Source organism: Prunus mume, linkage group LG1 (genome assembly GCF_029339155.1).
Source record: "Prunus mume cultivar Tortuosa linkage group LG1, ASM2933915v1, whole genome shotgun sequence".
Taxonomy (NCBI): domain Eukaryota; kingdom Viridiplantae; phylum Streptophyta; class Magnoliopsida; order Rosales; family Rosaceae; genus Prunus; species Prunus mume.
This window is the reverse complement of record NC_142698.1, coordinates 16,015,419-16,030,269: the sequence shown is the minus strand read 5'-3', so window position 1 is coordinate 16,030,269 and position 14,851 is coordinate 16,015,419. Positions and strand designations below refer to the sequence as shown.

At 37.6% G+C, this 14,851-nt stretch overlaps 3 protein-coding genes across 3 annotated transcripts; 2 read left to right on the top strand and 1 right to left on the bottom strand.

Moving 5' to 3' along the window:
• The first annotated feature begins 367 nt into the window (after positions 1-367).
• Positions 368-946, top strand: LOC103343503 (NDR1/HIN1-like protein 3). Its single transcript, XM_008247167.2, has one exon. The coding sequence runs from the start codon at positions 368-370 to the stop codon at positions 944-946; it is 579 nt and encodes a 192-aa protein (XP_008245389.2).
• A 2,950-nt stretch (positions 947-3,896) lies between these two features.
• NPU (ATP-dependent helicase/deoxyribonuclease subunit B) lies at positions 3,897-6,644 on the bottom strand. The gene is made up of 9 exons (XM_008246815.3): positions 6,413-6,644; positions 6,261-6,323; positions 6,085-6,140; positions 5,439-5,532; positions 5,169-5,229; positions 4,795-4,876; positions 4,635-4,690; positions 4,425-4,488; positions 3,897-4,287 (listed from the first exon to the last, which is right to left on the bottom strand). Exons 1-9 carry the CDS (start codon positions 6,545-6,547, stop codon positions 4,224-4,226), a joined length of 675 nt encoding a protein of 224 aa, XP_008245037.2. The 5' UTR covers positions 6,548-6,644; the 3' UTR covers positions 3,897-4,223.
• Positions 6,645-8,279: 1,635 nt separating this feature from the next.
• On the top strand, positions 8,280-13,383 carry LOC103343148 (PAP/OAS1 substrate-binding domain superfamily). The gene is made up of 9 exons (XM_008246826.2): positions 8,280-8,953; positions 9,500-9,685; positions 9,915-10,007; positions 10,333-10,515; positions 10,598-10,700; positions 10,782-10,967; positions 11,059-12,236; positions 12,404-12,816; positions 12,910-13,383. Exons 1-9 carry the CDS (start codon positions 8,669-8,671, stop codon positions 12,968-12,970), a joined length of 2,688 nt encoding a protein of 895 aa, XP_008245048.2. The 5' UTR covers positions 8,280-8,668; the 3' UTR covers positions 12,971-13,383.
• Positions 13,384-14,851: the final 1,468 nt, after the last annotated feature.

The following is a 14,851-nucleotide window of genomic DNA, read 5'->3' as shown; positions in this document are numbered from 1 at the left end:
AAGTAATTGATCTGAATGACATTGCCCGCGTGATACTCTCAAAGAAATGAACTTGCCAAGCAATTCCCATCAACAAGCACTAGTTTCCCAACACTCACACAATCACACGTAAGAGGATAATACAAAATCCCAAAATCACAGCCTAATTAGTAATTAATTTTCACGCGGCCATCCCTAACACACTTTCTTTCATTCTAAACCCTATATAAAACCCTCAATGTTTACACCACATTGCATTATTTCTTGTCGTTCAAGCATTCTATTCATTCACAAATCAATCACTTTCTGCTCTCTCTCTCTCTCTCTGTCTCTGTCTCTCTCTCTCTCTCATATTCTAATTCTCTAGAATTAGCTCTAGAAATTAGCCATGGCTAAATGCATCGGCATCATTTTAAGCACCATTGGTACACTAGTTGTTCTTGGAGCCATCAGTGGTTTTATATCCTATCTTGTTTTCAATGGTCGTACCAAACACATCAGGTACGAGGTGTTCGATGCCTCCTTCACCCAGTTTGAGTTGGCCAACAACAACATCACTCTCCAATACAACCTAGCCATCAATGCATCCGCTACAAACCCTAACAAGAAAGGTGCCTACCACTTTGAGCAGGTTATGACCGTTGCATTTTTCGGGCTTAAGAATAACATTTTGTCAGCCAGCACTTTTGAGCGGTTCGATCTACCCCACAACAGAGTGGCTTATTTGGCTTCATCGGAGAACCAGGCGTTGCGGCTGGATCTTACGGCCGATGAGGTTTCGAAGCTGAGGAGCGCTACGGTTTTCGATTTGTTGTGGGTCGCCAGTGGTAGAAGTTCGACCGAGCTTGGTAGAAGGCATGCGCATTTTAATTACAAAGCCATCTGCTATTTGAGGGTCCCTTTGATCTCCGACGGAAAATTTGCACAACGTTTTAACGTTACCATGTGCAGTGTCCAAAAACATTAATAGGGTTTCATGTTTTATTAGTTAATAATTTTATGTTTAATTGTTGGCTTTAATTTGGTGTTATTGTTCTTTCGTACGTTGTAATAATGGTAATGGCATTGGCTATGTAGACTGGGATTATGTTTGGAGTTTGCTTATCAAATCAATAAAGAAAGTATTATTTTATTTCTTTCTGTATATTCATATAATTCTATATCTATCATAAGTATAAGAAAGATCTTTTCTTTCTTTTGTTAAAATAATAGGAAATCGATTCCACCAGCCAACCCTTGGGTTAATTTCAAGACCTTATGATTTTTTTTTGTTTTTTTTTGAGCAAGTTACATAAATTTGACAAGTTTTTAATTTTCGTCTCACCCAAGCCATTTAGATTCTTATACTTTGAATATTTTAGTAATACGAACTCTCACACCAGACAAAATTAAGATGAAATAATCCTCTACACAAAGAGAATGATAGAGTCACCATAACGAGAAAGGAGAATCTTGATAAATCTTTTTTTAAAGACCCTTTTTATTGAGATGGACGATAACATATTAAAGTCACATACACACACTATATACAGATGCTAGAAAGTTTATTTATTGATTTATTAATTGCCAATGTAAGGTTGGCTGATTGAATATAATTGCCATGATTGTAGGGCTTAAATTTTGATACAGTTAATTTCTAGTCTATATAGTAATTAGTAATTGATCTCAAATCTTCAATCACATCCGCTTTGATATTCTTAAAAGAAGGAACTTGCGAAGTAATAAAATCCCAGCACTCAATTTTAATTAACTTTAATAAAACTTATAAACCAAGCACTAGTTTCCCTAGTTTCGACCTATAAACTTGTAAGATCACAAAACGAAATCCTCGAAATTAATGCTCCCTTTTTCAAACCCTGTATTCATTTTTGAATAGCCATCTCACATCTTTTAAAAACCCTCTGGCTATTCATTTACAATTTACTTCGTCCTCTTTCTTTATATCCTCTTTAGAAATTCACGACCATGGTAAGATGCATCGTCCTAATTTTGATCGTGACTTCTGCTCTACTTGTTGCCGGAGCCGCCCATGGTATGATCATGTATTTCTTACATTTTGATGGCCGGAGTGAACTCCTCAATTATCAAGTGAAATATGTCTGGTTGGTCACGCACAACCTCACCAGAAACGACACCGTCCTCCAGTACTACGTAGCTGTCAACGGAACGGTCGAAAACCCTAACAGAAAATGCGCCTACGTAATTAACCATGCTGACGGCGTTCTTTATTCCGCGATCAACCAGACTAATAATTTGATGCTCCAAAGAACAAACGAAACTTATTTTGGTAACGATTTCAATGTAGCGCCCAAGAGAGTGAAGCTATTTGATTCATGGTTTTTCAAGGGGGAGACGGAGGTGGCTCTTGGGGCAGACGAGGTTTCCAAGTTAAAGAACAGTACGAGTTTTGACCTCATTTTCAGGTTGTATGTCAACTGTTATACTAGGATTGGTGCAAGGACGAGGAGTTACATGCACCTTGTTTCATGCTATTTGAATGTCCCTTTCCTCAGTTCCATTCACTCGGCTGCTCAAAATTTTAACGCTACTGGCTGTGATCTAGACCAAATAATTATGATAAAGTAAAGAGTGCTGCTATTTATACTACATCGAAGTGGTCATTAGAGCTAGTTTTGTTCGTGTTTAGTTTTAGTTCTCTTTTCGTGTTCTTGGGGCTAGAATAATCGTCTTCGGCTGGCAGTAGATTGGAAGTTTTATGTTTAGGGTTTGGTACTTTTCTAATCAATAAAGAATATGTTTCTCTAAGCCTTCATTTTATTTAATTGTACTATGTATATGATCATTTTCATCTTCTTTTTTGTGTGTTTTTCTTACTTTCAAATTTCTATGTGCTTGCTTCCCTGTGTTTTATTTTTAATGTACGGCTGTTTGAATTTACAAGTTTAAATATCTTCAGTTCTCTTGGTTTCTTTCTTCTTCACGTTGTGAAGCCCACGCTTATTATAAGAACAGAGGATTTCAATAGTGTTGCTTTAATTAGGGGTGGCATTTTAGACCGAAAAACTACAAAAACTAACCGACTATTTATCGCAATGAAACCGCGATCGCGGTAAACCGAACCGCATTTGCGGTATGAAGAACCGAACCGCATTTGCGGTTGTGGTTCTTGATATTTGATTTTCAAAACTTGCGGTTACTGCAAACCGCAAAGTATAGCCAATCTATGTTGTTTTATTTGATCTTCTTATAATAAAATATACTAAACTATGTTATTTTATTTGTAGATAGCATTGGTGCTCAAACAACACAACAATGTTCTTCAAATCCACTCACCACCAACACTTGAGTTTGTAACATTGTATTGCATTGCATTTTTATTTTAATTTGTAACTTTAATTAACTTTAAATTATATTTTTCTTTTTAGTTGTAACTTTAATTCATTTTGCTTTGTATTTTCCTTTTGGTTTGTAACTTTAAAGGATTTGGAATTGGAATGCTTAAGAAGTTTAACTTTAATTGGAATGCTTGGAATTGTAACTTTAATTTTCTTTAAGTTGTGAATGCTTGAGAAGTTGAGGAGATTGTAAATTTATATATGTTTGAGAAGTTGAAGTTGTGTATTTATTTATTTAGGTTGTGAATTTATATTTTTGTGAATGCTTGAGAACTTGCGGTTTTAAACCTCAAAAAGCGGTCGGTTTGCGGTTTCAAAAATCACCATACCGCAAATAGTCGGTCGGTTTGCGGTTTGGGCAAAAATTCGCGGTTACCGAACCGCAACCACCCCTAGCTTTAATCGTTAAAAGTGCAGCATAAGCAAACGAATGAGCAGCACTCTGGCCTCTAATTTTTTCTTTTCTTTTCTTTTCTGTTTTCTGTTTTCCTTAAAATATGAAAATGAAAACTAATAAGGCAAACCAGAGCAGGATTTGTATGCTTTGACCATCCAGACCAATCAGCAAAAGAAGCATATTGCTCTACTCTACAAATCTGATATTAGCATGGTTTAAATGTTTTTTGAGGTACATCTGTGAGTTTACAGAAACGTTGGGACCGTGCAGATCAATCTGGCATATATGAAAAAACAAAAAATTGTTACTCTGATTAGTTTGAACTCAGTCCAAGCTTTTGGGCTGCGACAGAGATGGGAGATTGCTTTTCTTCACCAAATTAAGGTAAAAAAAATGCGTTCACGGCATCATATCTTCCCCAACCAATATAATTCTCTTCAGGACTGAGTTGCACATGCAGACAACATATTGATGCTTTCAAGGTTGTTCTATCATTCAACCTTTGCCACACCTCCAGCAGGCATGCTGCTTTCTGCAACTCTCTCCATCACAAACCTAGAAAGAATCGCATTACCAGAAAAACAGGTAGAGCAAAGGATTAATCACCACACCAACAGTGAATGAAATTTTGGTAACTTGTCCATAAATTTAGCTTCTAGCCAACAAAATACCCAAATATTTCCAAGAAGTACCTGGCCAATTTGTCTCGCGATGACTGCAAGATGTATATTGAGAGAATAAAAGAAAGCATCAGACCTGTTGAATGCATGAAGAAATTTAGTAGCAATGGTGTCAGAAAGCCAAAGAAACTGTTTGTTTGAAGACAAGGCTTGCAGGAAGATAGGGAATGATAAATGAATATACAATTAACATATCTAATTAGATCAAGCACAGATTTTTACCTGATCCAAACAGTACATAAAATCCGGAAGTCACGTCTATCTCTGATTGCTCCTGCCTGCATGCAGACAACAAAATAATGTCACATTTCACAAAGTGCAAACTTTTGAATCCTAAGATTTATGCAAATCATAACTAAAAGAAAAGTGAAGTGATGCTGACCATGTATATCTGACCAGCACATGCTTCGGCCAGTGCTGAGGATCCCAAAATTGTTTACGAATGTCTGAATGGATTTCTACATCTGCTCAGGACAAAATGTTATAAAAACTCAAGCAAGAGCGAAAATAACTCTTACAACTATATGTGCTTTTTCTTTTCCAAAGATGATAGTTAAAACTTATATCTGCACCAATGAAATTGAGGGGTCTTATTCCTCTGTCCATTAAGGATTGACCCAAAGAAATTTTAACTGACCGAAAACAAGATAAAGAGCCTAAATTACAACACAAGCCCTTCAAAACAGCCTGCTGGAATCGCTATGGAAGGCAAACCATTGAACTAGATTAAGAAATGAGCAAAATGGCATTACATACAGTGGTGAGGCATATCCACAACTTTAGCAGTGACACCATGCAAATCACTTCCTGAGTACCTCTGCATTGCATACAATTGATCACAATAACAGATTAGCCAATAAAAGATACAGATAATAACTTCTTTCTTTTCCATATAGATTTCTAAATTTACAGAATTAATGTTTGTATCTCAATGAAACAATATTGTCCAGGTAGCCCATATTTTCCATTTTCTCAAAAGATGATGGCATGGTAAATATGTTGAAATGCTCATAAACCATGACTTACCAAATGGACGTCAATCATTGGAACCTCAGAACTCTTACGATTTATCACAAGAAGCCATGGGATTAAAAACTTTTCTCTCCCAACTTGAAACGATCTGCATGAGAATAACTCTTTCTGTAAGCATGATTTTGAGCAAAGGCAAAAGACGTGTTCGTAACAACAAATTTCCAAAGACCATAAGTTAGAATATCCAACCACTACCCAGATAACCTAACTCAGGAGCAGACAGACAATCTAAGGCTATGGCTCCCGGAAGCATCTTTTGTATCTCAATAAAATACAGAACAAGTATTAATTGATTCTTGAATTGGCATGTAAATTGTCAAGGCTATCTTTGAAAAAACATGTTTGCTATCACATGACCAGCCTGTCAAAGGAAATTTAACGAACAATTGCTATTAATTGTAACATTATGGACTTGAGATTTTTTACATTCAATAAACCAAATACAAAAGCAAGTTCAGCTGCGAACCTCAAAACTTGAAATTCTTAAATTACATAAATTGTCTCAATTGCGAAACACTTGACCTTTACTTATAGATAGCTTAGCTGATTCTCATTATTAGCAATCCAATACTGATAATAGAATAAAAGAAAATAAATTTGAAGCATAAGGCCGGTAGTTTCAGCCTTTACTCATACTCACAGTTTGTAGGCATCAGCACCCGTGTAACCCATCGGCTTCACTATAGGAATCAACACCTACAAATTTATACACCAGAGAAACAAATAAAAACGCTAACCATTGCAAAACAAAAAAAATACAAAGAAACCCCAATTGAGAAATACAAAAAAAGTGAATGGCAGGCAGGTTGAGGTTACCTCACGATTCACAGCAAAGATTGGGCAATGTCGACCAATCATGTCGTGCCATTCAGTTTTCATCTGAAACCATCAAATTCAACAAAACCCATTAGATTTTGAGCCATAATTGAGTAAAATACTTCACAGAGAGAGACTGAGAAAGTACGGACAGAGTGGTAAAGACCCGTCTTGCTCATGGGGACGATGTCACCTGCCCTGTAAGCATCAGATATACAGGGAATGGACAAAGACAAAAGAAGGATCAGAAACAGTGAGACAATTGATCTCCCTCCAGTTCCCTCCATCCTGTATTTTCTATCACTCACTCCGAGCTTTCAGTCGATCTTCTTAAAGTTTGTCTGAGTTGAAGACTCGAGGTTGCAGATGAGCAAGCAGTCTCCGCGCAGAAATGTGAACAATATATCAGTCGGACTGGACTTTGGAGCATTTGGGTTAAGGGCCCAAAACAGAAAGGAAAGTTATACGAAGGCCGGGTTGTATAAAGTAAGCATGAAATATGTGAGCCGACTTATGGCCCAAACAAAAACTATGACCTCATTTGGTGACCCAGTTTTGAGTTGAGTCCAAGCCAAACCTTATGAGTCTCATTCATCCCATCTAGGTGAGACTTGAAGACACGATATGTTGGATTGTTATACAATTTGATAAATTTACTTGTATCATACCAAACAACAATTAAAACTCTTATTCATTTGAATTAAAATAGTCCAATCTAGTTCTCCCTATATATTCCTTTTTTTCTTCTTCGTATTTGTCATATTTATGAGCTTTTTATTTTAACAAGTATTCATTGTTAATGCTTTGTTCATTTTGGTCATTTTATGGTGGTGTTCATAGAATATAATCAAATTTTGTTTTATTTATGGCATAGAAGTCATCAAGTGGGTGGGGGTGGAGCCTTTGAAAGTAACCTCCACACTTTGATATTCCCTCTAACTTTACTTTGGATAACTTTCCCATTTGGGAATTGGACCAAATGGCTAAAAAGATTAGTAAATGCATAGTTTGGATCTCCATTGTATATTCCCTATTCTTCTCAAGAATCCCTCTTCTATCCCTATGTCGACTTCTTTTGTGGGACATTCTACACTATAGTTGAGTTGAGCCTCTTGCCTCCTCCTTCAACACCTAACTCTCATCATGCTTTAGGGTCACTTGCTAGCTAATTGGGAATTTACACTAATCACCTTAGGAAATAAATTAATGACATTCTATCATGTGGTTTAATTATACAATGCACCTAATAGAGAAAAATATAATGTGAAAACAAAACGATCAATTGAATAACCTTGTTGTATTATTGATAACGATTATGTTGTAATCAATGTTTCCGTTCAATGAAATTTCATCTTTTCGATAAATAAAACAAGATATAAAATGAGGGTTTCTTGTTAGCTTATAATTCATAATTATCCATTCACCTAATACAAACAAAAGCAAAATTCCTTTTTGTGTAATTATACGTATCCTATTAAGCAAAACTACTTATGTAAATGTACATAAACGTGGGATTTCATATTTGGTATTTAGCATTTCTTATCATTTTATCCCTCTGACCAAAATAATTCAGAAACGTCTGCATAAGGAAATTATAATAAGAAAAGAAAATGACCGAGAAAGGCAAGATGATGAAATGAATTTGAGTATTCATAGTAATAATATAAAAACCTCTTATTATGCAAAATTGAAGATAAAATCATATCTTAAGAATTGAAAAGGACGGTTGACCAAGGCCATGTGATCGCCCTTTCAATCGAATTCAATCCCCATTCTTGTACACTAAACCAGTTTGAAATATCACTTTGTTAAAAAAGAAAAGATAACCATAGCCATCGGAATGTAAAGGGAAAGGGTAGAGTAGGTGGTGCACAAATACAGCCCTGGCCCATTGTTAAAACTTGGAGGGTAAAACGTTGACGTTTCGCGCCTGAAATGGTAAAATTGGAATTAGGGAAACACATTGACGCGAGAGAACGGAAAGAGGTGGGAACGGAAAAAAAGAGAGAGACGGACAAAGAAAACAAAACAACGACAGATACGTTTTTATGTTTTATAGTTTGGCTGAAAACAAAATCCCCCCAATTTTAAAAAAAAAACCTCAAAAAACATAAAATCGATAACCCACTTACTCACCACTTGGGATCTTTTCATCTGAAAAAAAAAACCCACCATCTCCCCAATCGCAAATTTAAGTCGTTTCATTCCAATCACCCTGCCGTTTTGCTCAACCGTCCGTATCAATCTGCACAATCTGATCGCCAGAGATCAAAGTTCCATATCGAATAAGCGCCGTCGATTTCCAATTCGAGTCTTCGTCTTCACCGTCGTCATCATGGTTGTACGGTCAGGCGGCTTGAGGAAGTTTAATTCGGTTTGTTTGTGATTCACGGTAATTCGGTTATTTCATGGGCGATCTTCGGGAAGATTGGTCGTCTGAACTAAACGGCGCCGTTGTGGAGGAGAGGCCGTCCTCGGCATCGTCGTTGTCATCATCACCTTCGTCGCTGTTTTCATCCAATCAGGCGTCGGCGGCGGCCGAGGAGGGTATTAGCGCCGAGTACTGGAAGAAAGCCGAGGAAGCGACGCAGGGGGTCATAGCTCAGGTTCAGCCTACTGACGTGTCCGAGAGGAGAAGGAAGGCGGTCATTGAGTACGTTCAGAGGCTCATTAGAGGTTGTCTTGGTTGCGAGGTCCGTCTTTTTACATATACATACGCATTACGTATATATATACGCATGTGAATGAATCATAATATTGAAGTTGAATTTAGTGTTCTACGATGCGATGGGACTGCAAAGGATGTTTTTTTGTTTGAGAATTGCAGAAAACTTGGTGATTAAAGCCCCTAAAATTTGGTTATTTGCCGTCAAGTCTAGCTTTAGCTACACAAAGGTTGGACCTTGAGTTTAGTTTATGACTACTGTGGTTCATTGGTTCAATTGGTCTAACATGCTTTCTATGATTAGCTGGGTATTTTACTTCAATCCCAATTTTGCTTGTCCCGCATGAATTCATATATCTAATACTTTATGTGTTAGCTAAGCTAATGCAACTCTGTTTATAATTTTACTTTGAGCAAGTTGGGTGCTTTCATATGTAATTTCTTGTCAAATCATTTGATTTGTCTTCCCAATTTCACATTTTGCTTTTCAACAACAAATGTGTGATATTACGGGGAGGGTTAGGAGGTTTAACCATGTGCGGCATATTTTGATTTTATACTCAAATTGTGGCAGGTGTTCCCATTTGGGTCTGTACCTCTAAAGACCTATCTGCCTGATGGAGATATTGATTTGACTGCTTTTGGTGGCATGAATGTTGAGGAGGCGCTGGCCAATGACGTCTGCTCTGTCCTTGAAAGGGAAGTTCAAAATGGAACTGCTGAGTTTGTGGTGAAAGATGTCCAATTAATTCGGGCAGAGGTTTTTAGCTTTTACCCCTGTACTTATTAAAGATCATTGGTTTAGTCAAACAGATGTCGTATTCGTATTGAAAGAAATTGATGATAGGTATAAGTTACAACTTAGGATTAATGCCGTCATGTATGTCCAGTAAGTTTATGTTTCGAGTGCTAGTATGTTGTGTAACTTTCTTTTCCTAACTCAAATTTTGATTTTCCTTGGTAAAGAATATGGGGGTTTCTTGTGGCAGGTTAAGCTTGTAAAGTGCCTTGTGCAAAATATTGTGGTTGATATTTCCTTCAATCAGTTAGGAGGGCTATGCACACTATGCTTTCTTGAGCAGGTAATCTTTCATACAAAGCTGAACTGAAAATGAAGTTTGATTTGTTTAATACGAATTGAATGGGTTACCAGATTTATATAAAGGGATGCTTTCACTGGAAGCTCTGCTTTGTCTAGTGCAATGTCTTTTTCTAGTCTTCTGTAGAAAGTATGTGCTGTTTAAGCCTTATAACTGATAACCTTGAAGGATCTTCAATCGGTACTCTTTTGAGTGTTGGCCACCCTCTTCTATCCTTTTTCAAGCCATTTTATAATTATTATTTTTTGGTCTTATGGTATTTACTTGTGCTTTTTTCTTCCCTAATCATATCCATGATGCTGTATAGGTCGATCGCCTCATTGGCAAAAACCATCTCTTTAAGCACAGTATCATACTGATCAAGGCATGGTGCTATTATGAGAGCCGGATTCTTGGTGCCCATCATGGTTTGATTTCGACATATGCTTTGGAGACTTTGGTCCTGTATATCTTCCATCTCTTCCATTCATCTTTGAATGGTCCTCTAGCGGTGAGTGCTCTAATGAATTAGCACTAGCATGCTCCATATCTCTATGACATAAATTTAACTTGTTCAATGTTCTGTTCTGTAGGTCCTATACAAATTCTTGGACTACTTTAGTAAATTTGATTGGGACAATTATTGCATCAGCTTGAGTGGTCCGGTTCGCATATCTTCACTTCCAGAACTCTTGGGTGAGCAACATATTTTTGCATTGGCGACATGCTGTATGAGCATATGTGTTTAATTGAGATTATTTGTGGTCCTTTTTGCAGTTGAGACACCAGAGAATGGTGGGAATGATCTATTGCTTAGTAATGATTTTCTCAAGGAGTGTGTGCAAATGTTCTCAGTTCCGTCAAGAGGATATGAGACAAACTATAGAACATTTCCACCAAAGCATTTTAACATAGTTGATCCACTTAAAGACAATAACAATCTTGGCCGAAGTGTGAGTAAAGGTGAACTACGTTTCCCTATAGACCTCTTCTCCTTTTTTTCTTTCTTTCTGTATTTTCATTAGTTGATGAAACTCCGTATTCCTAATTACAGGAAACTTTTACCGAATAAGAAGTGCTTTCACATATGGTGCTCGTAAATTAGGGCGCATCCTTTCTCAGACAGAAGATAACATAGATGATGAGATCCGAAAGTTTTTCGCAAACACATTGGATAGACATGGAGGTGGACAAAGGCCTGATGTCCAAGATCTTGTCCCATTGTCCAGATATGATGGGTATGGTTCTGTGTCGTTATTTGCAGGTACAGAGTCACAAGATCAGATAATTTATGAATCAGAATCTGCCTATTCAAGTGGCATGATTGGGGAATGTGGGTTAAATAGCGAGGGATCATGGAATGGTGAAGTTACAAATGTTCAGATACCTGGTCAATGTGTGAATGGACCACATGAAAGTGGTATGAAGGTGGCATCCCCAACAATGTTCTTGGAAGATGACAGTTCCCCAAATGGAATTGCTGTTTCGGAATACCGTCTTATGGGGGATGCGAAAGACCTTGCTACCTCCAGATTTCAAGGTCTTACAATTTCAAGTGATGCTCAAAATCCTTCCCCTTCCAATGGCGAAGTGAGTATATCTCCTTTAGGTAAAGCCCATCATGCACCTCATCTCTATTTCTCTCACTCATCAACTGGAAATGGGGACATTAGCAATGGAAATCAAGATCAGCAACTGCCAGAAAGCTTTGGTTCGGCTGATAATTGGGTTGGTAACCAGGATGAGAATCAGTTGGGTTGTAATCAGGAGGTTTTGTCTCCTGTTGGATCTAAGCACCATCTGTCACGGTTGAGTTCTATTGTGGGTTCCTCTGAAGACTTCCATCCTAGTTATTCTGGTTATACAATGTCAAGTAGTACTGCTGGAAGTCCAAAACCTTCTAACTCTTTGACAGATCTCAGCGGGGATCATGATAGTCACTTATATAGTCTAAACTATGGTCGTTGGTGCTACGAATGTGAGCTAAATGCTGCAATTCCTCCCATGGCGGCAGCTCCAGTGCATTCACAGTTTCGGAGCAAGAAACCATGGGATGTAATTCGACAGTCAGTGCAGCGCAGGCCAAATGCATTTTCCCAGATGAATGCCAATGGTATTGTCCCTAGACCAGCATTCTATCCTATGAACCCACCAATGTTACCTAATGGTGCAGGCTTTGGTGTAGAGGAAATGCCAAAGCCACGAGGAACAGGAACCTACTTTCCTAATACGGTATACTCATTCTAAGCCTCTGAAACTTCTGGTTCTTAAAATCATAATTTATTTTTTGGGGCAGATTTCTGTCAATCTTGTGGTAGTTTGTAGTTTCTCTTTCCAGGTAAATGTTTCAGTCGCTGGGCCTTGTTATCTGAAGTGCTTTTATGCTTTAAATTTTGCAGAACCATTTCAGAGATAAGCCCATGATAACAAGGGGAAGAACTCAAGCACCGGTCAGGTCTCCTCGTAACAATGGCCATGCTATGACACCAAATCCAGAGAATCATATGTCTGAGAGAAGCAGTCGTGATCTATCACAAGTACAAATGTCTCTTCATAAAGGTGGGGGAAAATCTGTGTCTTCAGATAGCCCCTCTGGTTCCCCTAGGAGGAAAGTACACCCTCATACCAATGGTTCAATGCATCCCTCCGAGCAAGTTGTAGAATTTGGGTCAACTGGGCATGCCCCATCAGAGGCACCTGGGAGTGGCAGGCATACCAACGCTGGCTCATCAGTTGGTCAAAACTCGAGTGGTAGCCATGGATCACCAGGGATGCAGTGGACAAAAGCTGAATTGGGTACAGATGAAAATAGGTATGGTTTTCATTGTGGTTTCTATGAATATTTATCCACCACTAATGTGCACAGATGGGACTCTGTTTAAGCGTTTCTTGTTTGGACATGTAGGATTGCCGCACAATCATACCGTTTGAAAGATGAAGATGATTTCCCGCCATTATCAGTCTGACTGCAGCACAAGTGACGATCTATTTATATGGTTGGTCGGATGAAAGATTTACAGGAATTGCTAACATACTGGCTTGAGCCTGAACTTTCGGCGCTTATATGGCTTGGCCACAACTTTTTTGGAAGCGTTTACGTATGGAGTTGTTTTTTTTTCTTCTTTTGTTTTTCGATAGACGTTACATATGGAGTTAGATATGATGTTTGTTGGAAGCCATTTGTACATTTCAACTAATAATTTTTACACCCTTTAAAACCTTGATAGCTGTGCTTTGCACACTGAGTAGTTTCATGTATAGGTTGTTTGACTACAATCCTTTTCCCCGGGTTTTGTTCCCACCGTTGCCCCTCTGGGTAATTGTACGAACACTGTTGGAAGTATTGTTGCTGATGCTTGATGTAACTTTATATTCACAATCCTCTTCATTTTTGGGTTATGCCTTTTAGATGGCTCGTTCTTTCCTTTTAATCTGCTCTTAGCAGATATGCAGAGTCATAGTAGGACCTTCCAACTAGTTTTACACACAATCATGATTGATTCTTTTGACAAATTTAGGACCTTCCAGCTGTTATGCTTAATGCGTGGGCCATGTAAATGTTTGGGTGATGCAAGGGGCAAATTGTGTTGGTGAAGACCACCCATACCTCCACAATTTATCTTCTTTTTCATTCATTTTTTGTCCTTGGACATGGCCTACTTTAACATAATTTGAAATTTCTATTTTCTACTCTGCTGTTTTTCTTTTCTACAAGGCAAGTATACAATTACACATAAGATGAGATAATACATCCTATTTTCTTTCAACTGTAGATGATTAGCTTGAGAGGAGGAAGGGAACTATCTCTAAAGACTCACTTGCCATTTGATTTGATGTAGCATATCCAGAAGATATCTTTATAAAATTAAAAAAAATACAAACGATATTCTACTTTAATCTAATCTAAATTAGGGGAAGGGAGATTCGAACTCGGGAGTAGAGTGGGAGACATCCGCTTCTAGTCAACTTGGCTAAGCCCATGTCTACATCCAGAAGATATCTTAATTGTATTGTTTTATGCAACCTGTATTATTATAACTTCATCTAATGCCTAATTGTGTTTCAGCAAATTTGGGCAACTGTCTCAGCACACATGCTCCATAGTATTTTATTTCCCAAAAAAATGAATTATTGCACTAATCCACAATAAAATACAAAATGGGTTATTAACAACTAACAAGTAGGTCAATCCAATACTTAGAAATTAGTCACAATTCACACATGGGACAAAACCTATGATGTCAACAAATATTTTACTCCTCAAATTCAAATTTGAGGGCACACCTGTATGCATACAGAGAACGGATAAGAATAAAAAAGAAAAAGAAAAAAAAGGTGAGGGGACTCTTTCAAACTGATGTAAATGTTCAATCAAATTGGAAAACTTGAAAACAGAAGATTGCTACTTTGTCAACCAGATCACTAATTAGTATCTCAGCTATTGAAAAAAAACTGGTTTAATTCTTAATTAGTAGGTAAGCATTGCATAACCACATGTTTAGGATCAGCAAGCCCCACCTGAGGAAATAAAATAATAAAAAAACCAAAATAAAAAAACAAAAGAGGAAAGGGTAAACACCAGATGATGTATTTATTGTGACTGAGTGAAAATAAAGCCTCAAATTGAAGTCCTGGCATCTGAGTTCTGAATCTTCTGTGTGCAGTTTTCCATCACAGAAGAACCTAGACTTCCCCTTCCCAATACAATCACTGACTTTTTATTGATCATAAACAATTTAACCAACAGTGTCAGCAATAATGTTACTGTGTTTTGGAGTTTGGACTTCTTCCAATATCGTCACCTCCGTTATATGGGGACCCCAAACAAAAAACAAAATAAGAAAGGA